The sequence below is a fragment of the Caretta caretta genome, chromosome 9, assembly GCF_965140235.1.
Source record: "Caretta caretta isolate rCarCar2 chromosome 9, rCarCar1.hap1, whole genome shotgun sequence".
Classification (NCBI taxonomy): domain Eukaryota; kingdom Metazoa; phylum Chordata; order Testudines; family Cheloniidae; genus Caretta; species Caretta caretta.
Window position 1 is genome coordinate 53,060,714 of NC_134214.1, and position 25,443 is coordinate 53,086,156.

The 25,443-nt window shown below is 46.5% G+C and overlaps 1 protein-coding gene across 9 annotated transcripts in view; it reads right to left on the bottom strand.

The window, feature by feature from the left end:
- Window positions 1-25,443, bottom strand: part of EPHB1 (EPH receptor B1) — a 414,114-nt gene that overhangs the window by 291,393 nt on the left and 97,278 nt on the right. For all 9 annotated transcript variants that reach the window (XM_048863514.2, XM_048863519.2, XM_075132294.1 and 6 more), the window contains exon 3: window positions 23,915-24,596. In XM_048863514.2, the coding sequence (XP_048719471.1) occupies window positions 23,915-24,596 (682 nt within the window). The remainder of the gene's footprint in view (window positions 1-23,914; window positions 24,597-25,443) is intronic.

Below are 25,443 nucleotides of genomic sequence, written 5' to 3' on the forward strand. Positions count from 1 at the left end.
TGGTGCATTGGGTGCAATAAACTGGATAGCCCCCACTCTGTTGATTGACTTCTGCCTGCATTCTCTTTTTAATCCTGCAGCTCTTTCCTTTGTTAATATTTTGTTTTTATCAGGGGGTGTTTTGGGCCTTAAGTTTAAAGAACGTTACATGTATCTAGCCCCCTCCTCCCACTCCCGTCGAAACTCCCTCACAAAACTCCTGTTAGCCGCTCCTGTTCGCTACAATACAATAATCTGTCAACAGCCAGTCATCAGACAGCTCCCATCAAGTGTATATACATCCAGCTCCCTCTCAGCCAAGCAGCCATCACACACAAAAAACAGCGGTGATGCCGTCATTCAGATGGGCAAGTCCAGCTGCAGGATATAAAACCTGGCTGCCTCCTGTTTACTGCTGAAATTACAAATGTATCATGCTCAGAAAGGCTTTGGAAAGCCAAAACAAAGCTTTAAACATGTTTAAAATAGGCACAAGAGATTCAACCATGACCTCCAACTTGGAATCCTTTTGAATGAGGAGAGAATCCAGGCAGCTGCTTTAGAAAGTGTAAACGTTCCCTCTCTCCATTGGATTTGATGTAACTGCAATAACACTAATAAAATGGGAGGTTTTGCTCCAATTATGGTCTGTGACCACATCAAAAAAATAAACGTCTCCACTTCAGCTCATCATTGATCTGTCTGCTGTAGCAGATACCATGAGTGAAGCCCCAACTTGCATCCCCTTAATATTATTGCTTTAATACAGCTGGGGGGAAAAGTTGGTGCATTTGTACAAAGCTGCAGGTAGGCTGGATGAGTGAAGAAATGTTGGGCAAACTCTAATTAGCAGCCTAGAATAGCCCTGCCTCTCTAGACAAGCAGAAGAGCACTTAATAAAACCTAATGCTTCTTGCTGGTAGATCTCAAAGTTCAATCAGTATCACGAGCTCTATCTTATGGGTGCAGAAACTAAGGCACAGAGAGGGGAAATGACTTGGCCAGGATTACACAGCACATCAGTGGCAGAGCAGGGGATGGAACCCAGGTTTCTTGAGTTTCAACCCAGCGCTCTATCCTCTTCCCAGGGGTTCTGAGCTGCCAGCAAGTACAGAAAAAGGCACAGTAGCTGCTACAGTGCTTCTCCACTACCCAAGCATCTTTCTTCACAGGGGTTCTTCCGCAGAGCCAGTTGAGCTGGATTTAGGGGAGCTTTGGCCTCCAGAAAGGTGCGAAGCACCCCTAATGGAAGGATGAATCCAGCCTGGTGTGTACAGTAAAAGATATGCATGTCAATGAAAGTAAGAACCCCGCCCCAAGATTGCAATTGGGTCATGTTTTGTTAATAGCTATTTCACACTAATATGTTATTGACCTAAAAGTCACTACTTAACTCTTTGCAAGGGAATATATTTTAGTAGGTGCATTGTTTTAATGCTGATATGGAATAAGTTTTTTATGGAACTTGTATAAGCAAAATAAATGTAAAACAACCATGATATTGAAATATTAAAACAAATCACACCATGACCCTTTGGTCACATAGCGTGAGTCACCGCGATCTCCTGGCGTTCATTGTTTAAACCTATTAACGAGAGGTCAGGAACAATTTTTGCTATTGGAGGCATGTTTGATCCTGGATTTTTCTAGAAAAATGTCCCAGTCCTTTCAAGTATGTTGGAAAAGGAATTGTCGCTATTTTACAGGAGAGAAAGGGACTGAAAATACTGTGGGATGATGGCCTAGCAGATTCACCTGCTATGTTCACACAGAGAAAATACATTGAGGAAGATACTTATTTGTTTATTTATTATTATTATTATTGCTATTATTTCTGTTGTGCCACAGGCATGGCATGGTGCCAGAATGCCGTAGGCACAACATAGTCCTAGCGTGCCACAGCCAGGGCGCTGCACTGACATGGATCAATAGCCCAGTGATGTGAAGGCCCCTACACTCTTAGCAAACCCACAAAGGCTGGCCCTGGCTCATTTAACCTCTGTCCCAACCATCCCACATTCAACAACTAACTCGTCCCATGAGTAAGTCACTGCAGGATGTTGCCCCTCCTATGAATCCTGTCACCCGCAGTATTAGACAAGGCATCAAAAGTTCCCCAAGCATTTAAACTACCACAGAAAGTTTCCAATATTGACTGGTGGCTCTGTAGAACAAAGTCAACAGTTTTGAAACAGCTCTGTTCCTCCACTTTTAAATAAGCTCATGAAAAGTCCCCTGGAAAAATCAATGTGGCCTCTTTTTACGGTGAGAATCAATGTGACACTCAAAAGTTCTCATTAAAGAAGAAAAAACACACCGACAGTATCCTTCTAAGATAAGCAGCACACAAGGAAAAGCACCACCACACTTCATGGCTTTCAGGACATCTTCTCACCTCTCACAGACCCGCAATAAAAATATGTGGAATAAATAAATATCCACGTTGAGAACGTTTCCCCTGCACAGTCTTTCTATTGATGTTATTAGGTCACAGCTGATTGACACACTTACTGTTAATGGAACAAATATCATGTCTCCTTCTCCTTTGCCCCAAACACCTGCTCTTTGAATTCATTTGCTTCCACGGGTGGATGGCTGGGGGCATTTTCTCTTTGAGTTTCATGATCTGAAAGTGTTTTCTCACTACATTATTTTTCATCTGTTTTTACCCTCTGCTCAAATGATGGCTTAAAAAAATAGAGGAATGGCAATGAGAGCCTCCATAAGATTACATGCTAACCTGGCTCCCAGTGCTCAAGACCGCAGCACTACGACTAGGCCTGCAACCTGCAGGAACATTATGATGATAGCAGAGCCTTGAGTTTGCACACAGAGCTACAGGGAAATCTCCAGGGAGGTCCCAGGACTTGGAGAACCCTCCAAGCAGTGGCAGAGGAAGTGCAGCTTCCACTGATAACTCTGACTTTGAGTGCTGGATGCCAGGGGGTTCAGTACCTCACCCCTTAGATCCATGGGTCCATCATGTATTGAAATTTAACATACCTGTGGAGCACCACAATATTACATCATGAAACAGCAGAAACCCTTCCAAGGTGAGAAAACACCATTCCAAACCCTCTAGACGGGGTAGTGGGTTGGTACAGCTTGAGTCCAGATCACCACCACCAGCCCCTCTCCTCTCCTCTCCTCTCCCTGAAGGCACTTACCTTCCCAGTTTGTTGTCATATAAATGACTACACATCAAGCAGCACACCATGCTGCAGAACGGCCCTGTCTGCTACTCCTTGAACTCCTTTCTAGTGTTCCAGGTACGAGGGGATTCTGGAAATGAAGCTCTCCCCTTTCCCCCATAACAGAAATACCAGATCTCTGGCTGCTCTAAATCTTTCAAGCTGTGCTCCATGGATCTGAACAGGAAGGGACAGGGCCTGAATTCACTGAAGCAACATTTTGGCTAATAATGTCTAATTCAGGCCTCCATGAAAACCCATCATACCCATTAGAAAACATTCTTAACAAGGTTTTTCTGGACATTTTCCTTGTGAAATTATTGTGAGTGTTAATGGATGTCTTCATTAAGACATCATTTAAGAAAAATTACATTTTTTTAAGTACAGTGATTCAAAGCCATCTACTCCCTAAAGCTCACTGAAGCACAGCTATCAGTAAACCTGGGCTGCCTGTTCCACCCAGTGGTGGAAATAGGCAAAGATTAAAAGACAATAGTTATAGCTTCTGGGACAAAGAAGACTGTTGTGATGGGGTTCTGTAGTTACACTGTAAAGCTAAAATATTTGAGGCAAGCATAGATGGTTGCCATGTTTAAATATAGAAAAGCAAATATATGGAGTCAGTGACGAATGGGAATGAAGCTCATATGTTGTACTAATCAGAAGGGCTAGACTGCAATGACCAAGCCAGGAAAAGCATTTAGTATTGACAGAGGATAGGAATGATGGCAAAAAGCTTTTATTGTTTTGAGATTATAAAGAAGAACAGGGCAATCCAATTTTAAATGATCAGGAAAGCTTCCACATTGGGTTCTTTTGATCTATGCCTTTTGATTCACACTTGTTTAACCAATATCATGTTTTAAATGGATCTAGTTAAACAATCACAAAATTCTACATCCGCTCTTAAGTCAGCTTAACTCTCACTCAGATCAATGTAGCACAAGTTGGCAATGAAAACAAAATAGATGAGTCAGGTTTAAACTGAAGTAAGAGCATCCACAGTGAGTTTTGCACCAGTTTAAATAAACTGATTACTATTCCCCATTAGGCCTTGTCTACATGGAAGAGTGGCACCAGTCTGAGTTAGATTGGTTTTTTTAAACAAGTTTAATTAAATAAGTAAAAAGCCGTGAGTGGGCACCCTTATTTCAGTTTAAAAGTGGCTTATTGACATTTAGCTTAAACCAGTTTCACTTAAACTTTAGTGAAAAAAGCCACTTTTCAGATGACAGAAGCATGTACGCCCAGGGGCTTCTACCAGGTTAACGACATTGGTTTAAATTCACACCTTAGTTTAAACCAGGGCAACTTTCTTGTGTTGAAAAGGCCTTAATTCAACTGGAGCAACTCTGTGTACTGTCCAGGCCTTTCCTTTGAACCCCACGCTCTGCGTCTCCAGGGTTCCTGAGAGCCTGGGATGAATGCACTTGAGGGCCTGATCCAAAGTCCATTAAAGTCAATGGAAAAACTCCCATGAATTTCAGCGGGCTTTGGATCAGGCCCTAAAAACAGCATGAGGGTAGAGAAATAGCAGCACTGTTGAATTTCATTCTCCCTGGGCTTTACACCAGCCTGCCCAATAGCAGAGTTTGTTCCATCAGTCCAAAGCAGTAGCTCATGTTATGTCAGTAAGCAACATGGCTGTGGGCTCTGCCTCTGCCAGTTTGGCTCCTGACTTGCACCAGGAAATGATTTTAATGTAGCTGTCAGTGGAAAATCACTGTGCAGCCTTGAACTGAATTGGAACCATCTCAGAAGATCCTTGCATTGTAACTGGTGGGTGTTTAGCCCACCCAGTGAAAGGTGAGGGAGGGGAATTGGTACATAAATCCCCCCCAGGACTAATGGGAGAACAGATCCCTAAATATTTGATGAGCATGATAATAGCGAAAAGAAAAGGAGTACTTGTGGCACCTTAGAGACTAACCAATTTATCTGAGCATAAGCTTTCGTGAGCTACAGCTCACTTCATTGGATGCATTCAGTGGAAAGTACCTGGTAATAGCACTGAATGCATCCGATGTAAAATACCACTGAATGCATCCGATGAAGTGAGCTCTAGCTCACGAAAGCTTATGCTCAGATAAATGTGTTAGTCTCTAAGGTGCCACAAGTCCTCCTTTTCTTTTTGCGGATACAGACTAACACGGCTGCTGCTCTGAAACCTGATAATAGCGGTGTCAGCTTCCAACTGGTTGTGGAGGTGTTGCTTATAGCACTACAGGTGTGTGCCTGGCACTCAATGCACTCTATGCTGGAGTGAAACACAGGTGCCTGAAGCTAGAGATTCAGCAGCACAGTGCCATGCTTGCAGAGTTGGCTGCTCCCTAGCTAGCAGGCAATCCCATGGAAGGACAACTCTTCAGTATTTTTCCACTGGTGCAATTGTTTGCTCTTTAACTCTCAGAGACCAGGAAGGGCTGCATTCAGCTATTGAGATGCAAATTGCCTACAAAATGCTCTTTGCAAAAGCAGACCATGAGCACGAATCAATTCTCTCAGATTTTCTCAACATCCCTATTTTTCTCAAATCTCTCTCTCCTCCTTCTCTGTGCTTTTCTGTGGGTCCCTTCTTCCTGCCTTTCCCATGCTCTCTCTTAACTCTACACCTCTGGCTCTCCAGCATGCAGGCATTTCCTATTGCTGTCCCTTCCCTTCCAACTCCTCTTGCTCTCTCTTTTCTCTTGTTTTCCGCATCTCTTAACAGCCCTTTTCTCTCTTGCCCTTTACCTCACTCGGTCTCTTTCTATTCGTCTGAGTCCAATCCTGAAGGCAATGGGAATTTTCAGGAGTTCCGGACTGGGTTTTTTGCAGGGGTGGCAGGTTTATATCATTTTTGGTGGTGCCCAGAACGGGTCCAAATCCCCCCCCCCCACACACACACACACCTGCCTAAGGCTCTAGGAGGGAGTTTGGGTGTGGGAGGGGGCTTGTGGTACAGGCTCTGGGCTGGGGCAGCGGGTTGGGATGTGGGAGGGGGTGAGGGGTTGGGCTCTGGGAGGGAGTTTGGGTGTGGGGTCCAGGCTCTGGGCTGGGGCAGGGGGTTGGGGTGCGGGAGAGGGTGAGAGGCGGGGTGCTTACTTCAGGCAGTTCCCAAAAGTGACCCGCGCACCTCTCTGGCAGCGACTCCTAGGCAGGGAGGCCAGGGGGTCTCTGCGCGCTGCTGCCCACAAGCACCGCCCCTGCAGCTCCCATTGGCTGCAGTTCCCAGCCAACGAGAGCTGCAGAGTCAGCGCTAAGGGGGGGGCAGTGCCGGAAACACCCCCCTCCTTGGGGCCATAGGGAGCGAGACCAGGCAGGAAGCCACCTTAGCCCCGCTGCACTGCTGGTGGTGGCGGCTGCAGCCCTTTTAAATTGCCCGGGGGCAGAAGATGGGGCCGGGAGATGCTCCAGGGGAGGCGCACAAGGGCGGCAGACGGGGCTGGGGCAGAGACCCGTCCCCGAACATTCGTGGAGCTGGGCCCCCCGGCCTGGAATAACTTGCCGCCCCTGGTTCTTTGTGCTTCTAGGTTCCTAAAGGTGTGTGCATTTCATGCCCAATGCAGAGAACAGTATTATTGCTCTCTATATACTGAGTTTGTCAGAGTTAAGCAGGTGCTCTCCTCCAGGGCACTCAATCAAGCAACCTGTCGGCGCTGTAGCAAGGTTTTCTGCATGTCTCTGCTATACAAAGTGTTCCTCTATGTGACACCAACTGCACAGGGCTAGTAAAGGTAGCAAGAGAAAAGAATGGTTTGTCAACACCAGGGTCTCTGCAGTATGCCCAGGGGACATTACAAAAGAGGAAAAGCACCGAGAGAAACATCACAGAAAGACTGCTCAGGCCTCGGCTACCCACAAATGCTGCACTGGATTAACTGAAAGCTACTTTTTATCCTCTTGAGTTAAACTCAGGTAAAAGGCTATGTGGACACTCTTAAATCAGAGTTAATTTGGTTTATCTTAAATTGACTTCTAAGCGAAACTGAAATATGCGAAACTGAAATATAAACTGAAATCAGAGTGTCCACACTGCCTTTTGCATTGGATCAGAATCCTACCCTAAATTAAACAGGTACAACCCTGCATGTAGGCAAACCCTCAAAACTGTTCAGCTGCTTTCTCCTTCGGGACCCTCTGCCCACTGCTTCCCTGGCCCTTCCGGGCATCTAGCACTTGGAAGCTGCTCTCAGCAGTTCCTCCTTTCAAAGACATCCGAGAGTCCCCAGTGTTCATCCTGGATGCCAGAGAGAACAGCAGCAGCAGTAACAAAACCAAACCAAAAAACTAGGGATCAGTGAAAATGATACACTTCCCAGTCCCTATAATAGAGACAATCACAGAATGGAGCTATTGAGAGGGGACGAAAGACAGAAAGGGAGATGGGCAGTGGGAGTCTCTCACAAACACTTTCTTTTTACCTCTGCCCCACCCCCCACCACACACACACACACACTTTTTATGGTGGAAAGTTTAAAAGAAAAGAAAAAGCCCTCCTTTCACTTTGGAAGGACCTTTGTCACTTGTTTTGTCAAAACAACCCACTCCCACTCCTTTGGAAGAAAGGCCTCTACATTTAAAGGCTGACTGATTTGCATGGAAGCTAAATTCCTCCCAGCTCCCCTCTTTCTTTTTCCCTATCCCTCTTTTCTTGCTCTAATTAGCGATTGCTTTTTCTGTATGGCAGTTCACAAAACCACAGAGAGAAAGGGAAAGCGGGGAGCTGTGTGAAAGACGGAGGCAGATGGTGTCTTCTTAAGCCCCCCTGTGTGCCAGAGCCACCCTGTTGGCAAATAGCATACAATGTGTCTAAAGATCACAGTGCAGAGAGATGGCAGAGGGACCCTGGTGGGCTACGGAGTAGCAAGTGGGGAAGACAAAAGGAGGTGGTGGGAGGGAATTGAGCAGGAGAATGGTTGCTGGGTCAGTGAAGGAGCCTGGAGATGGAGATGCTTCCCAGCTGCCATGCAGGAAGTAGGCCACCAGTATGAAAACCAGAGACCATCCCTCTGGGAAGACTCACACAGGTCCTGGTTAGTTAACACATTTTTCCTCTTTAGGGTAAGAACTCATCCAGTAAGTTCACCAGTTGTTAGTGTTCACCATCCGGGGTGCACAACAATGGTGCTGTGAGCTAGACAGAAAACAAGCAGGAGCACCGGGGTTTATAACAGAGCGGACAGCTGCTCACACCAAGGTCCCATAGGTAACCAGGCTGCAGGAGACCAGACAGTTGCTGACTGCCGGGGCTAGGAGAGCAGCACCCAGCAAAAGGGAGGAAGCAGAGTCAGCGCAGGTCAGAGCACAGGGAGAAGAATCTAGTCCCAGGGTCCGAGACCCCAGCACCAATGTGGATAAGTAGAGAAACAGGCACAAGCACTGAGAAGGACTACAGCAACCCCTCTCTTGTCAGAATGTGTTTGGTTTCCTAGTATCAAGGCACCACGACAGTTGTCCTTGTCTGTCCTCTCCTTCATGCCATTGTCTCCATATCATTGCCGCCTCTTCTCCCATTACCTCCTTGGGCCTGCTCCTCTCCACTCCCCACAGCTGCCAGGGAGCATGTCCCTATGGCTGCTTGCGCCCCGGAGCGTTCTTTAAAGCTGCTTCTGGCTGCTTTAATTTACACTCTTTGGATGCTCATGCTACACAAGCAGTGCTAGGAGAAGTATTCAACAGTCTGTTGACAACCACTGCGCTCACCTAGCCACTCTGGTAAGGTGGGCTAACAAGGAATGTGTTGGAATTGTAAGCTATTACTTTAAGAGTGAGGGAGGCGGAGCAGCGGGCTCTGTAGGGAAGTGTGTGGTCAGAGTCTGTTTGGAAAAAGCCAGCCTAGAGCAAGTGGCGTGAGTTGTGCCTTGCTGCCTTTGGGAGCAGCCTGCTTTGTCTTGCTCTGTTTTTGGGTAGTGTGTGTTATCATCCTGGATTCTAAGAATCAAAATAGCATTATGTTGCAACCTTCAAGCAAGAATATTTTATTGGTGTAGAGCAGCAGCCGTGTTAGTCTGTATCCGCAAAAAGAAAAGGAGTACTTGTGACACCTTAGAGACTAACAAATTTATTTGAGCATAAGCTTTCATGAGCTATAGCTCACTTCATCGGATGCTCAAATAAATGTGTTAGTCTCTAAGGTGCCACAAATACTCCTTTTCTTTTTATGGGTGTAGTGAACATAACACCCACCAGAACCCATGATTCTGTACCACTTGTTCTTCTTTATAGAGGCATTGGCATCTTCTGTGGCTATTTGCACTGCTGCACAGAGGCAATGGAAATAGAGGATATTCAAGCCTACATAAAATGGGAAAAGAATGACAAATACATAGCTAGAAAGATGAAAACCAAGGAGTCAAGGCCTGCTTCTCAGAATGAGCAATATTTTGATCGGAAACTCTTGACGTTTCCCTCCTTTGAACGTTGGCAAATTATTCCAGTGATAATTACAGAATGTCCATATTTATTTCAAAAGAACCAGCAAACTGTCACTTTAAAAATCTCACACAGTACTATTGTTTCCATATGTCTGTGATCTATAAATACAGGAAATCAGTAATTATCACCGAGGCCTGTCCTTCGAATGGGAAAGATACACCATGAATAGGAATGGGGCCGTTCTTTCATTAAAATTCCACCCGCGGAAACCATCTCCCCCATTATCCCTTTCATGAATCTGGCCCGGAAAGTGAAACAGTGACAAGCAGGAGGGAAAGACAAATGCAAAAATGAGACAAAGAAAGCAAAGAGAGGTAAACAACACACACAAGAAAAGGCACCCGGGGAGAGAAAAGACTAACAGAACAAGACAGAGAAGAAAGGGAGAGACTACAGCCACAACCAGGACTTTAAAAGGGGGCAAAGAAAGCAGACCCCACCATAGCAATTAATATTCAACCAATGTCTCCAAATCAGCCCTTTGAAATCGATGGAGATGGGGTGCACGGGGTGCTTGCCTGTAACAGCTTTGAATAATAGACCTATACAGACACCATAATAAGAAAAGAAAGAGAGAGAGCCTGGTGAGTGGAGAAAGGAATAGCTCATTGGCAGGGAGAATGACACGGGGAAGCAGACACGGGCCATGAGGCATGTTCATCACCAGCATTGGGCTAGACTGCACGGTGGCTCACCCCACACACACAGGAGACATCAGTGGTAGAGAGTAGGACCCCGGGTTGAGTACACACCTCCGGGGGGGCACTAGTCCAATTCTCAGCTCAGCCAAAAAGGTGGCACATTTCCAATCACAAGCCTGTTTATTTTGACCCAGCTGGAAGGGGCCTGGTAAAGTCTTCACACACATCCAAGCACAAAAGCTCTCTGTCCAGGGGGAAAGGGAGGGCTAGGCTGTGATTCAGAAGACGGAAACTATTAGCAGAAGAGACAAAAAGATGGTTTTCATAAAAGCTGATTGCTTGGCTAACGTTTCTCACTTTGGTGCAGCAAGTGGCATGACTTTGAAAAGCCTGCTTCACAGCTGTGAGCTTTGGACCTGCCCAACCTTGATGGTGAAGAAGGGAGGAAGAGTTTTTAATGGCTCCACCCCTATGTTTATTCTTTGAAGGTGCTCCTTATTGCTCACAGGTAGCAAAATCTGCAAAATGGCTGTCCACACAGAACTGGAGACAATTGCTCTGTCTTAAACTTGGGGAAGCAATGACAGGGACCTGTGAGATAAGAGTTTTAATCCCAAGGCAGAGGAATGTAACTGGGTATGAAAGGGGAATTAAAAATGAAATAGGTAACAGCCACGGACCTGAGCACCGGAGAGCAGCTGTGATCAAGGTCACAGAGGAGAATGGGAGGCTGTGATACAATCACTGAATTAGGCTCCAGGTTTTTCCTACTTGTTTCAGAGCGACTCAGTGGGTTTAAACAGTGCGTATTGTTCAACTCTGGAGATTTAGGTTTCTGTCTGGCTTAACAATTTGGGAGCTGAATCCAGCTCTGTTTGAAGTCAGCGGGAGCCAGTGCATTAACATGAATGGGGACTGGCCCAGCTCTCGCTGCTGATTGTCAGTGGAAGGGTGATGTGGTGATAACGTCCCATGGAATGCACCAGTAGGAGTTAAGGGAAGGAGCAGCACACCAGGTCTAGTCCTAGCTAGTGCCATCAGCCTCTCATTTTCAGGAGCACTGAAGTTGCCAGGGGGAAGGTTATAGAAGCTTCAGGGCCCAGTGAGGGAACCCTATCCACCCAGCCCATCCTCTGCTAGCACAAGTGCATATTACCTATGTGATAGGCATTAGCTATGGAGAGTGCATAATGCCACAGGCACGGCTCATGGAGTGGTGTACTGAATCCCTGCAGTCTCAGCTCAGCCTTGGGGCTCCCTGGGAGCAGAACTCCTATCGGATGCGACAGGCAGGAGTTCCTTCTCACAGTTTGCCCAGGCCTACGGACTCAAGGCAGAAGCTGGTGAGCGAATCAATGACAGGCTGGCTCTGTTACCTTAATAAGCAAGAATGGCATTCTAACTTGTGGTGTTCCAAGATGCCCGATGGAGAGGGACGGACTCCCTCCCCTCTAGTCCCACCACAGGCAGTCAGATCCGATGGGGCCCACAGAGGCTGTGCCTCTGCTGATGCAGAAACTGGGCATGTGCTATTAGCTACCAGGTCAGAACAGGTCTGCAGGAAGTCCAAATGGACCAGCTCCCAGGTCACCATCTTTGTGCCTAAGGCCCGGTCTGGTCCCAAAACCTGAGAGGGGCCTAGTCAGAAAGAAAAGACAGAAAGGGGTCTCCTGTGTGTCATGCACAATGGGAAAGCATCAGAGGGTCACTTTCTTCTAACACTGAACAAGGAACTTTATTATCACAAGAAAAAAAGTACTATCCCCATAACGAGGATGCCTCTCTCTGCCTCACGGCAGAGCTCCTGCAGAGAGCCTTCCTCAGCCCCCTCCTACCAGCATTCCTGTTACAGACTGAAAGAGATAGTTCATGTGCCCTGACACTGCTTAGTAGCAATGGAGTGAGTTAGGAGACCGGAAGGTTTGGGGCTGTTACACTCTTCATTTTGCCCTCGGTTATTGTTTGCTGTGCGTGGTGAAACAGAGCCTGCGCTTGTATGCAACAGCAGTTCTGTCACCCTGAGTCACAAGGGAAGGAGGAGTATAAACCCAAGCTCTGGAGAGGGGTTTTTGTTTCACACAAATCACCAGATTGCCCCCACCCCCAAAATGGGAACTAAGGGAGTAAACAGATGTGTACTTCTAAAGAAACACTGAAAGCATCCAGCCCTCAGCAGGAAACATTCTGACTCGCACTCCCCTTGGAGTGAGAAAGGTGTTAGAAAAAGAGGCTCCTGTTCTGGCTTGTGAAAGGAGCATTGGCATGTATGCTTTAGAACAGGTCCAGGGGGCCACCGTCCTCTAGAGCAGGGAAACCATGGTGTTGCCTCCATGGGCAGACTGGAGTCAGGCCATTCTGTTTGATCCCAGTTTCCCCAATTTTTAAATTGACTAGCCCCAGTGACATTTCCAGCTGTGCTGGGCAGCTAAATCTGTGTGCTATTCTGGGTGTCTCTGGCTACAGTACATCTTCCACAAGTTCTTAACTGCATTACAGCAGGAATTCATCAAGAGAAAAATCAACAGACCCTCTCTCTCTGCCTTGGGAAACGCAAAATAAAAATTCAGTACAGAGCTCCTTTGGTCTTTCTACAGGTCCACCGCACAGTTTATTGAATGCACTGGTATCGGAGGATAACCCTGTTGCAAAGGTCAGAATGGTATGGAAGGATCAGTTACTGTACCCTGTGGTCTGTGTGAGATGCTAACTACAATGATATTCGCTCAGCAACACAGAACTCTTGCTGTTATTGACTGCCCAGACTACAAGGGAATCATGTCCAGAACCACGTGAAAGCTGTGCTTCTGCGGCTGTGAAACTGGGCAAAGAATTCACTGGGTACTGTAGAATTATTCCCCAAAGTTTTAGGTTTAACTTCTTAAAAATTATTGTTTTCCCTGCAAAGACGACCTTCTAAAAGTGAACCCAGTATAAAGTGACACCATGTTATCTGCTTGAGTCTGCACAGTGCCTGAAACAGCTCAGAGAGAATTATGAACTGACCATTGATTCCAATGCGGTGTTAACTCTGAAACCTAATTATGATTATCTAAATACTAACATGGTTAACTATTGCATTCATGTTAACAGAAACATCCAGATAATGTACTTTCCCACGATCCCAAACTGAATCCCATGTCTGTCCATGTGCCATAGAATTATAGGACTGGAAGGGACCTTGAGAAGTCATCTATTCCAGTCCCCGGCATTCAAGGCAGGACTAAATATTATCTAGACCATCCCTGAGCTGTCTTTGTCTAACCTATTCTTTAAAACCTCCAATGATGGAGATTCCACAACCTCCCTAGGCAATTTATTCCAGCGCTTAATCACCCTGGCAGTTAGGAAGATTTTCCTAAGGACCAACCTAAGGTTCCCTTGCTGCAATTTAAATCCATTGCTTCTTGTTCTATCCTCAGAGGTTAACAAGAACAATTTACCTCCCTCCTCCTTGTAACAGCCTTTTATGTACTTGAAAACTGTTATCATGTCCCCCTCTGTCTTCTCTTCTCCAGACTAAACAAACCCAATTTTTTCAATCTTCCATCACAGGTCATGTTTTCTAGACCTTTAATGATTTTTGTTGTTCTTCTCTGAACATTCTCCAAGTTGTCCACATCTTTCCTGAAAAGTAGCACTCAGAACTGGGCACAGTACTCCAGTTGAGGCCTAATCAGTGTGGAGTAGAGAGGAAGAATTACTTCTTGTGTCTTGCTTACAACACTCCTGCTAATACATAACAGAATTATGTTTGCCTTTTTTGCAACAGTGTTAGACTCATATTTAGCTTGTGATCTACTATGACCCCCAAATCCCTTTCTGCAGTACTCCTTCCTTGGCAGTCATTTCCCATTTTGTACGTGGGCAACTGATTGTTCCTTCCTAAGTGGAGTACTTTGTATTTGTCCTTATTAAATTTCATCCTAATTACTTCAGACCATTTCTGCAGTTTGTCCAGATCATATTGAATTTTAATCCTACCCTCCAAAGCACTTGCAACCCCTCCCATCTTGGTGTTATCCGCAAACTTTATAAGTGTACTCTCTATACCATTATCTAAATCATTGATGAAGACATTGAACAGAACTGGACCCAGAACTGATCTCTGCGGGACCTCACTCGATATGCCCTTCCAATTTGACTGTGAACCACTGATAACTTGTTGGCAAACCATTCCCAGAGCGTAGTTATGCCCCCATCTAGATGGGTAGTAGTATAGTAGCTCCATCTAGGTTGTATTTCCCTAGTTTGTTTATGAGAAGGTCATGCGAGACAGTATCAAAAGCCTTCAAAAGCCTTGAAGTCAAGATACACCATATCTACTGCTTCCCCCCATCCATAAGGCTTGTTACCCTATCAAAGAAAGCTATTAGGTTGGTTTGACATGATTGTTCTTGACAAATCCATGCTGACTGTTACTTATCACCTTATTTTCTTCTAGGTGTTCACAAATTGAATGCTTTCATTATTTGCTCCATTATCTTTCCGGGTACTGAAGTTAAGCTGACTTGTCTGTAATTCCCCCTCAGCTGTCCTGTACCCAGCTACCAAACCTGCCCACTTCTTTCCTGATATCTCTGATGCACCAGCACCTTGACCATACAAAAATCTGCAGGACACTGACAGAGAATTATGGGGCAGACTAAAAATCAATGGAATTCAATACCAAACTGAATAACGCAAGGGATACCGCACTGACTAGATTATTCGTGTCCAGTTCAATAAGAACCTGGAGGTTTTTAGTTGACTGGAAGCTTCAGGGGAACCTCCATTCTGCTGAAAAGGCACATTGCAAGCACCAGGGGGCGCTATCAGAGAGTTTAGGCCCACATTGCCAGAGTACGTGGGCCTGGGTCCAGGATTGCATTTTTTCATGCTGTACGCCAATTGCCCATGGGAAACCTATACTAGTCCCTCTACAGCTTGGGATTTCGGACCAGTGCCGCATACCGCACAGCTCGGAAGGAAACGCTTTGCAGGTGCCTGCCTACCAAAGCAACACATTACCAAACGAAGTGAAAGCAGTAATCACCCAGGTGGCTTGCAAGACAAAAATCTAAAAGAGCCACTAAAAAAATAAATAACCAACCCCACTCCTGTTCTCATCCCAGTCCACAATGGTAATGACCCAGATCGTGCTGACCCGAAAACACACCGCTAATCTCCCAGGGACTGACAATCCCCCTGATGAAGATTGCGCTCTGTCTGTTCCTTTCAATTGGGGGCTCTGAGCGAGCAGCTAAGTGCCGATAAAAGCTGGTATTAATGGCTCCCTAAGTGCCCCCTGAGCTTGGCTGTCAGCATGAAGCAGCTCTGGTCTAATAGCCCTATGATATCTGCAGCTTTTGTTCTGGGGTGGGGAGGGGGAGAGGGAGAGGGACCCAAACAATACAAGCCTATTTCTCCATCGCAGTGGAATTAGGCCCATTTTCCACTTTCTTAACATCCCAGGAATTTTTAGTGACAATTCCCCCCAGGATTATTAAGTGGCTCATCTCAGCTGCTCAGGTCGACAAAGGCTTTGCACAGATGTCAGAATCCACAGCCCTCCTGGGAGTTGGCAAGGAGGAGAATGCGCTGGATAAGCAGACGGTTCTGCTGTGTGCAGAGGGCTCGATTCTGCTCTCAGTTACACCAGCGTGTATCAGGAGCGACTCTACAAAAGAGAGTGGAGCCACACTGATCTAAAACCAGAGCATAAGACAGAGCAGCGTCATAGGGTTGCCAAGTGTCTGAGTTTTATGGCAAATCTCAATGATAGTTGATGCTTTCCTGAAAGCCCCAGCTCCTGGAGTCATAGGATATCAGGGTTGGAAGGGACCTCAGGAGGTCATCTAGTCCAACCCCCTGCTCAAAGCAGGACCAATCCCCAATTTTTGCCCCAGATCCCTAAATGGGCCCCTCAAATATTGAACTCACAACCCTGGGTTTAGCAGGCCAATGCTCAAACCACTAAGCTACCCTTCCCCCCCCCCTTTTTTTTTTAAATCACCCAGTTGGCTTGCAAGACAATAACATTAGATAACATTGTTATCCTGTGATAACATTAGAAACCACCTTTCATTTCAAACCAGAGCAAGTTTCTAGCCCTCAGGGCTACACAAAACACATGACCCCTAAAGACCCAAAATCCAGAAGGCAAATAAAAAGACCCAGGGGTTATTATTTTAAAATCTCATGATTTTTAAGCTAATCTCATGATCTGGGGAGGAATGTGGTGGGAGTCTGACTCATGATTTTGACCACTTGGAGGTAGTCAGGCCCTGTAACACCACTGAGATCACCAAGGCTAGAGGCATGACATCTACCAATATGTATCTGGGATTGACCAATCAGCAAGCAGTAAACCAGGATATGTGGAAGTTATACTACACACCTCATGATAAAGGCTTGAAGCTTTCAGTTACAATGACTTATTTGTATTATAGCAGCACCTAGAAGCCCCCATCACAGACAAGGGCCCCACTGTGCCAGGTACTGCACAAACCTCAGCTCACCTAGGGCAGGACCATCACCTGCCCTTATGACAGTGTGCCGGGGAGTAAGGAAGATAAGACATCTCCTTTGCGCCCTGCACTGACTGCCCATAACAGCTGTAGCACCAGGAGGAGAGCAGCTTTCGAGAGGCGGCCACTCCCCTCCCATACCAGTTGGTAAGGAGCCTTAGCCCCTTTCCCACAACATGCCAGTCAGGGAAACTGAGCAGCTGCAGAGAGAGAAGCAAGTCACGCTGGTCTATACCAATAGACACATATTATAATTTAACACAGCTGCATTACCCCAGGGGCAGTCCAGGGAACTAATTGTGACTCGGAGAGTTACTAATCGCTCCCTGGTTGGTTGCCCTCTCCCTGGGCCCAAAGGGTAAGTAATCTGCAACTGGCCTATAGCAGTTAAGTCCAATATGTGCTTATAATGCAAGTTACATTGCAATCTACCCTCTAGGGGTGTCACAAGGAATCGGGCCCATTACTATGCAGTTTGAAAATCAGTTATTCAGTAAATATGTCAGCAAAAGCATGTCAGGGCTGACTGGCCAAAAGCAGTATTCATGGAGGGCAGATGTATCATGGGTTGGACCAGATCCTCCGCTGATGTCAATCAGCGCTTCTGCTCTGAACTACAAGGGGCTACACCCATTTATACCAGCAGAGGATCGGGAGAGGAGCAAGGGGAACAAAGGAGTGAGCTGTAATTCTCAAAGTCACAATTCGTTCCCAGCCTTGCCCCTGGGACAGGGTAGCTCAATTAAACTCTGTGTCCACCTGGCTTTCCCTGGAGGGCCATCTGCAAGGAGACGCAAACACAATTCACACATACCATTCATTGGCTAAAGCAGTTGGACAGAAAATTACCCATGGCTTGGGAACCCAGGTGTTGTCCATCTGCTGTGGACGTGTCACGCCTTGGTCCCTACCAGCAGAGTGAGTCTACATGACCCACACCATACCATCTGCTCAGATTTGCCTCGAGTCCTGATGAAACAAAACAATTTAAAGAAACAGACATGGTATATTGTGTAGACAAGCTGTTAAGACCCTGAAGTCCAACCTCAGACCAGATTTTAATAGTAAGCAGTCAGTGTTCTAAGAGAGCACCCATTCAATAGAACGCCTGAGTTTGTTTCCGTCTTTTACTTCCCTTTCTACAAATCTTGATAATGTTTTTCTGCTGCCCCGCTGACATTTGGGAAGGTCCTTTGGTCACTGAAGTAGGGGGTTTGGAGAACTACTTGGTGGGTGCCACCAGGCTCTAGAATCATTCTCACTCTCTCTCTCTCTGTGGCTCAATGACTCTTTAATTTATTGACTGAGGGAACCCCACACCAGAATATCCTTCAGGGCCGGGTCACATGCGAATATGCCCCAGGTCAGGGCACTCTCCTGCGAGGAGTGAGACTCCTGCTCAAATCCTTTCTCCCCTCTGTCAGAGGGGGATTTGAACCTGGGTTTCCCACATCCCCTGGGAGTGCTCTAACTACTGGGCTAAAAGTTATAAGGCAGCTGCTGCAACCACCTCCTGTTCAATTCTGAATGGGGACTGATCTGGTAGACATGCTCAGAACACACCTACCAGATCAAGCCCTGCTGGCAAGATGGGTGGAAGAATGCTGGGCTTTCGGATCACACTGGGGCATAAGCAGGAGACAGGTGTCAGGTGTGCAAAGTGAGGCAGCATTGAACCCACCCAAAGTTAGAAACCTAGGCTCGTCTTCACATACAATATATGCTACTACGCATAATTAATCCACCTCCCCGAGAGGCGGTAGCTATATCGACATGGTGCTGTCTACACAAGGGGTTAGGTCAGTACAACTACGTCAATTTCACACCCCTGAGCAACATAGTTATATCGATATAGGTCTGTACTGTAGACCTGGCCTTACCATGGAGTGAATTTTACCCAGAAGACACAGGTGCTGAGAGGGTTTAGGCTTCTACAGGGTTAGGCAACATCCACGTGGGGGGTCTGTGGATTGTGACAGTGCCTAAATCTTGGGTTAAGGTGCCTAAGTCCCTTTGTGGATTTGGGCCTTAGTGTCTCTGGACTCCAGTTCCTCACGTGTAAAATGGGACACTAGCATTTTCCTGCCTCCCAGGGGTGCTGCGAGCTTCACCACATTAAAGACTGAGGTGTGCAGATACCATGGTGTGGGGGCCAGAGAAGTATTATAGATAAGATAGTGAGTTTCATAGTTGTGCTGAACTAATCATCACAGGCACAAATGGAAAAGATAAAGGGAAACCAATATTCGACATCTAGGTGGTTCTTAGTGTCTCTAATCTCTTTCAATTACAGTCATCCTAGCAGTTTGCTAATAGTAACAGGAGTTACTATGTTTTCCAATGGACATGTTATTCTTATGCTGACCGTGTTCCTTTAACCAGCTGGACAAAGTGAGCTTGCATATTTCATCCATTGCTCCACACTAAAAAGAGGATTGTGCATGGAACGGCGTACATAACTCTAGGTTCACAGTGATGCTAGCTAGCCATGCAAACACAGCAAAACTAAAGCATTTTAGGAGAAGCCCCAGAGCACTTTACATGGGCAGCATCTCTTCCTGGAATTCTGAAGAACTGTGAAACATACATATTCCTAGAAGCTACTGAGTAGAACTGAGGAAAGAAATTCCCCCCTCCTCTCTCCATCAATTTAAAACAAAAATATACACATATAGAAAAATCACATTATTTCTCATTTTTCAATTCAAACTTTTGCCAAAATTGGAGGTTATTTTTTGTAAGTAGAAGAATATCATTTTGCCAAGAAAATACGTTTTTTTATTTAAAAAAAAAATCGCAAATTCCTAACCAGTCATTTTTTAAAAAGTGTTTCCCCCAGAAGGTGCATCTAAATTCTTTTCACTGAGAAAAACAATTGATGTTCTACATCAATAAGAACAACATTTTGCTCTGGATCAAATCTGTGATCCATGTGTATATTCATAGTATTTTTTTCACAACTCTACTACTAAGGGCAATAAAGAAGCTGCTTCCAGGGACTCAATATTCTGAGTCATTCTGAACACCTCCCTGTTTCTTAAGCGAGCATCCTAAGTAAATGTCACAAAGATACCACAAAGATGGGTGAGATGCAACATGGACAGACAGATGCAAATGTAGAATGTGGCCTTTACCTTAGTGCTTTACTGTAAGCACTATGTCCCCCAATCTTCCCCTTTGCAAAACACAATTAAATCTTCTGTGAAGATTATGCCTTCTTAACACCTCCACCCTTTCCCTTTGATCTGGAGATCTTAAAAACTGTGCCCAAAGGTACAGAATCATACTTACTTTCAGATTGTTTCCACTTGTACTAAAATACATAAGATAATTGCCTCCCTTTTGATAGACTGGAAAGCAGTTTTTTCATGCTGAAAAACTGCATTTTTGCCTGGATGAAAAACTATGAGAGGAACAAGCCTGGTTATTTTTTCTGTATCTTTTTAGGATACATGGAATCACAGCTCTTTTAAAACAGGAAACATTCATTAAGGAAAACAGCTACAACTACAGACACATGCACACAAGTGCCTACACAGCTTGAGTCCCAGCTTTGTCCTCCTTGTTTACCCAAGGTCACACTCTGGCTGGACCTCTATTCACCTCATAGAGCCATCTAGTGGCTGAATAATCTATTGCAAGTAAACAGACCATTACATACCCAGTACTGCCAACCCCAAAAGTTCAAAAATTGCGTCAGCCCTGGCCCTCCCACCATAAGAGTGGCTCAGAAAGAAGAAGAGTATTTTCTAAAAGATTTTGTAATAGGTTTTGACCTGGTTTTCAATGTTGAACTCCCCCTGCCTCTTCTCCTCCCCTCCGCCCCTGAGTGTGTCTGACAATTACGGTGTTGCCCATTCTCCCCAATGTTTGTAGACCAGGAATTCTGCAAGGGCTCGGGCTGCTGCCTGATGACATGGGCCTTCCACCGTCTCCCCAGCCCTCGACATTCTAATTCATTAACTCTGTGCCCCCTCACCCTATATCTACCACTCCCCCAGCCCAACACTTAATTATGCACCACTCCAGCCCCCACATCAAATTTACCTCCCCAGACACACATCTGCCCCTTGTCAGTCATCACATATCTGCTCCTCCTGCAGATCCAGGGCTTCTCCTCCTCCCTCCCTGGACCTAGTTTGGCAAGGATGGAGAGAGGAAGGGGGAGTAGGGAGCAGACTGACCATTGCTCACAAGAGGGGAGGACAGAGGAACTGCTGGGCTTTTTCTGCTCCCTGTTCCTCCTTCCCCTCCTATGGATTTCTCCCTCCTCCACTACTTAAAAACTCCTCGGGTGGGGGAGGGGCGTTCTGCCTGCCTTCTGCAGCAGCTCCGATTGGCTGTTCTTCTCCAGGAAGGTGAAAAAGTGGGGAAGGCAGCCAATCAGCTCAGGCTATCCTTTGGAGAAGTCCAAAAATCATGCAAGTGCTGGAGCTTTCAGCATCATTATACAGCTAGTGCCAGTGTTTTCTCACAATGAAATCCCGAGAGTCGGCAATCCTGCATACTGTACATCGAACAGTCCTCAACATCTTCATTAAACACAGCCACAGTCCTCGGAGGCCCCGGTTACACAATTTCTATGCAGAATCTAGATGAGCTTGGTGTATTTCCTGATGGTGTATGTTGTTGGCCTACAGCAGGGAGTTCACTGCAGCTTCAAGCCAGCCGTGGCCGACTTTAGCATAAAACAAAGAGATTTAATGTAAACATCTGAATTTCTAGGCTTGATGGTGTCAAGGTTCCCCAATGGCCAACACTTGAAAATTCTACCCTCTCAGCATCCTGAAATGAATTTCTATAAACAGTGTAATTTGGGAGGGAAGAAAGTAAGTAAAGCTACAGAAAAAACAGAGTACAATTTTGGAAATATTAATAAAAACCTCCAAAAGAGGACATCAAACGAAACAAGTGTGATTTCTGTATTTCTAAAACCAGCCCCGCGGAGGACTCCAGCAGGCGGTATCAAATTGACAGCCTGGATGGCAGAACCCAAAAAAAAAGAGAAAAGTTCCAATTAACGGGAAGAATCAGAGTGCTGTTCCCAGAGTTTCATTTAAATCAGAACCAATCAAGGATTGTTCTGGTTCCTGCAGCTTCGCTCAGGAAATAATGAGAGAGATGAAAGAGGCCCAGCCAGCTAATGCAGTCCTGCATAGCCCTTTGAAGCTGGGAAATCACAAACATCGCTTCGGAGATTTTCCGTTCATGCAGCAGCTGTTGCACAGGCTCCTTCAAGAGAACGATCTGCTGCTTGATTTCCTTTAGTGCAGCCCCTGTCTGAGCACTAACAAACAATCATCGGCCACACGTGCAATGTGTTTTATAACAACAAGATGGAGCAATTTGAAGTACACCGTCAAGTGGGTCAGGCCTTAAATCTGGCCTGCCTTAACAGTCTGGATCTAAACTGTTATCCTAAATCCTTCATTCTTACTCCATGGGAGAGAATTAAGAAAGCAAATGATAGCTGCTATTTTTTGGTCAAACACATCCCACCAGTCCCACAGGATTTGTAGCAGGATTTTGACCAAAAGACACTTTTCCCACGATTGTGCTGACATCATTGATGCTGCTGGACAAACAAGGGAGTAAAACCCAAAGGAAGGTGTGCAGATCTGTGCCGACTGATTAAAAGACCATTGCAGTTGACAGGCATCTTTCCAGAGACTCTCTGGGCTTGGGTGCCAATCCCACAAGCACCCATGGATGAAATTGGTTTGCCAAATGGAAACTGGTGAATATGGAGAGTGCAAGTAACTTTGGTTTCAAGCTCCCACACAGGTATTAAAAACAGAATAAAAATAAATGCTATTTTTAAAGCCCCGATACAGCTTTAAAATGAAAAGAAAAAATAGCCAACATTCTATTTTGTAGCTGGAATTTTTCTTACTGAATGTCTTGCTCTCAGGTTTCTGTCTACTTTGGAAAAGACTCCCTTGAACACCTCCCATGCTCTGGAACAACGCATACCCAGGGCAGAGCTCTGCTAGAAACACACCACCATTGATTTCAGTTCAGCCTAAGTACACACCTAGAGAAGGGAAAGGCAACTTTGCATTCACCATACACCTAAAGATTCCAAAGGAGTTCAGAGCGTTCCACTCAACTACCTAGGTAAACCCCAGATTAAAAACAGATGGTTCGCTTGCTACCTTAGTGAGGGAGGGAGAAAGATATGTCACATTTATTGGATGTCTAGCAGGCTTTCTGCTCAATTTCCCCATGTCACATTACCACCAAGGACTGCACCATATCTAGAATCACCAGTTACTTGTTTCTGACCCCAAAACACTCGTTCACATGCAAATGCATTAGCTCACACATTTGCACAAACAAAAGCTCCTCCCCAAAACACTGGGGTAAACAAAAGCTGGCCTCACAATTGTTTGAGGAAAGAAACAAACAAGGATACAAACACGATTGAATCAAACTCCATGTCAGATTTAGCTGACAGGGCCCTGAATGCATTTCCCCACTAGATCAGGGGTGGCCACTGGCCCCGGAGCTCCCGGCCAGGGAGGCTCACCCCTGACCCCTCCCCCACTGTCTCCCCTCCACCACAGTAACACCACCGCGTGGGCAGCGCGGCTTGCGCCAGCCCACCTCACAGGCTTTCAAATAAGCCTGTCCTGCTGCTGTGAGCAGCATGATAAGGGTAAGGGTAAGAGGGGTTGGCTAAGGGGCAGGAGGTCCCGGGGGGGCAGTCAGGGGACAGTTGAATGGGGTGGAGGTTCAGGGTGGGGGGCAGTCAGAAGACAGGGAACAGCGGGGGTTGGATAGGGGGTGGGGTTGGATGGCGGGGTGGGGGGCAATTAGGAACAGGGGTCCCGGGGGGCAGTCAGGGGACAGGGGTGTGGATAGGGGGCAGGGTCCCGGGGGAGGGGTTAGAGGCAGGGGGTCCTGGGAGGGGGCGGTCAGGGGACAAGGAGCAGGGGGGATTGGATGGGTTGGGAGTTCTAAGGGGGGCAGTTAGGGGGCGGGAAGTGGGAGGGGGAAGATAGGGGGCGGTGGCCAGGCTGTTTCACAATGCTCAGATCCCCTGACAATCCCTGAGGGCAGCACAGAAGCCCCTCAATGGTAGAATGGGCGCTGGCCAACCTCAGCTGGATTTGGAGCATCCTCTTTGTTAGCAAAGCAAAGCATCATGAAACAATACCCAAGCTGAGCGGAGTCTTACCTTTGCAGGCCACGTTGTTCTCAGCCTCGTAGCCAGCCTTGCAAGTGCAGCGGCCAATGGGAACCATCCACTCTCCATCACCATTGCAGTACAGCTTAATGGGTACGTCCACCTCCTCAGCATTGGGAATGCAGGTGCCACGTGCAATCACCAGAGATGTGCTCTCCGCCCCAGTCATGGTCTCTGGGAAGATGGCAAAGTTCTGCACCACACTCGGGCACTTCTTGAAGAAGACCCTGACCGAGAGCAGTGACATGCAAGCCCCATAGTCCTGGAAGGCAAGGTAAAAGCCATTGCGGGTGAGGGGTCCGAAGCTCCTCACCTCAGTGTTCACCTTCATCAACCGGCCCCCAAAGTCCACCTGGGAGAAGCTCTCATCAGCAGCAATTGTGTCCACTTTGAGGTAGGGTGCCTCCGTCCAGAAGGCCGACTTCTTGGTGGCAATGATAGAGTCCGTCTCATAGTAGTACAGGTTGAAGGTTTCCTTGCAAGAACCAGGGACATTGGGGAGGCTGCTGCAGTCCCGCACGGTGAAGCGCATCTCGGTGTAGATGCGGTGGGCGCCCCGTCTGTTTATGAACGTGGTGAGGAGCCAGTTGTTCTGATTGGGTTCAAAGACGTTGCACACCTGGTAAGTGCGGATGGTGTTCAGGTTCTCATCATAGCCGCTCACTTCTTCCCACTGGACAGAATTAACACAGGAGAGGAAACAGGCAATGAGAAGGATGCAGCAAAACTGGCACAGAGATGACACTTTAACCTATTGGCCCATTAATCACTGCTGCATGCAGGGAGTTAGTGACTCAGAGGGTCAGTGTATTTGGCTTTCGCCTCTGGAAATGTGAGAGAAAATCATGATAAGGCTCAGGATTTATGAAATCAGCAAACACAATACAAAACCACCAGTCCAAAAGCAGAGGAAGAGAAACTGTCCCAGCTACACACACGCACGCACACTTGGGTACAGTAACTTTTAATCAGTAGATCTCAAAGCATTTTACAAAGGGGGAGGTCAGTCTCATTATTCCCATTTTATAGATGGGGAAACTAAGGCACACAGAGGCGATGGTGACCTTGGAAATGTCACCCAGCAGGTCAATGGCAGAGATGGGAATAGCACGCAAGTTGCCTGAATCCCAAGCCAATGCTCTAACCACTGACTCTCACTGTCTCCTATTCATTTCTTGTCCCCATTCTCATCCCTATGCCTCTTCCCAATGCTGCATCCTCTCATGACTTTGAGACATTGTCACAATGACTGGCAAAGCTTACAAGCTATTTTAACCATGGAAGGGCAGAGCTACGTGGACAAAGCTTCCAGAAATCTTGCTCGCACTATGTCTCTAAGCCAGAGGTTTTCAGACTGAGGACAACTTGATGGTGTCTGCAGAGAGCTGGTTGGTTGCACGGTGCTGCTCTCTTCCTTGTTTCCAGCTGCTAAATTGCATGAAGACATAGCCAAAGACAATACATAGAATGCCTTTTCCATGTGAGTGATTGCTCTAGTTGCCACAGGGATGTTACATGAG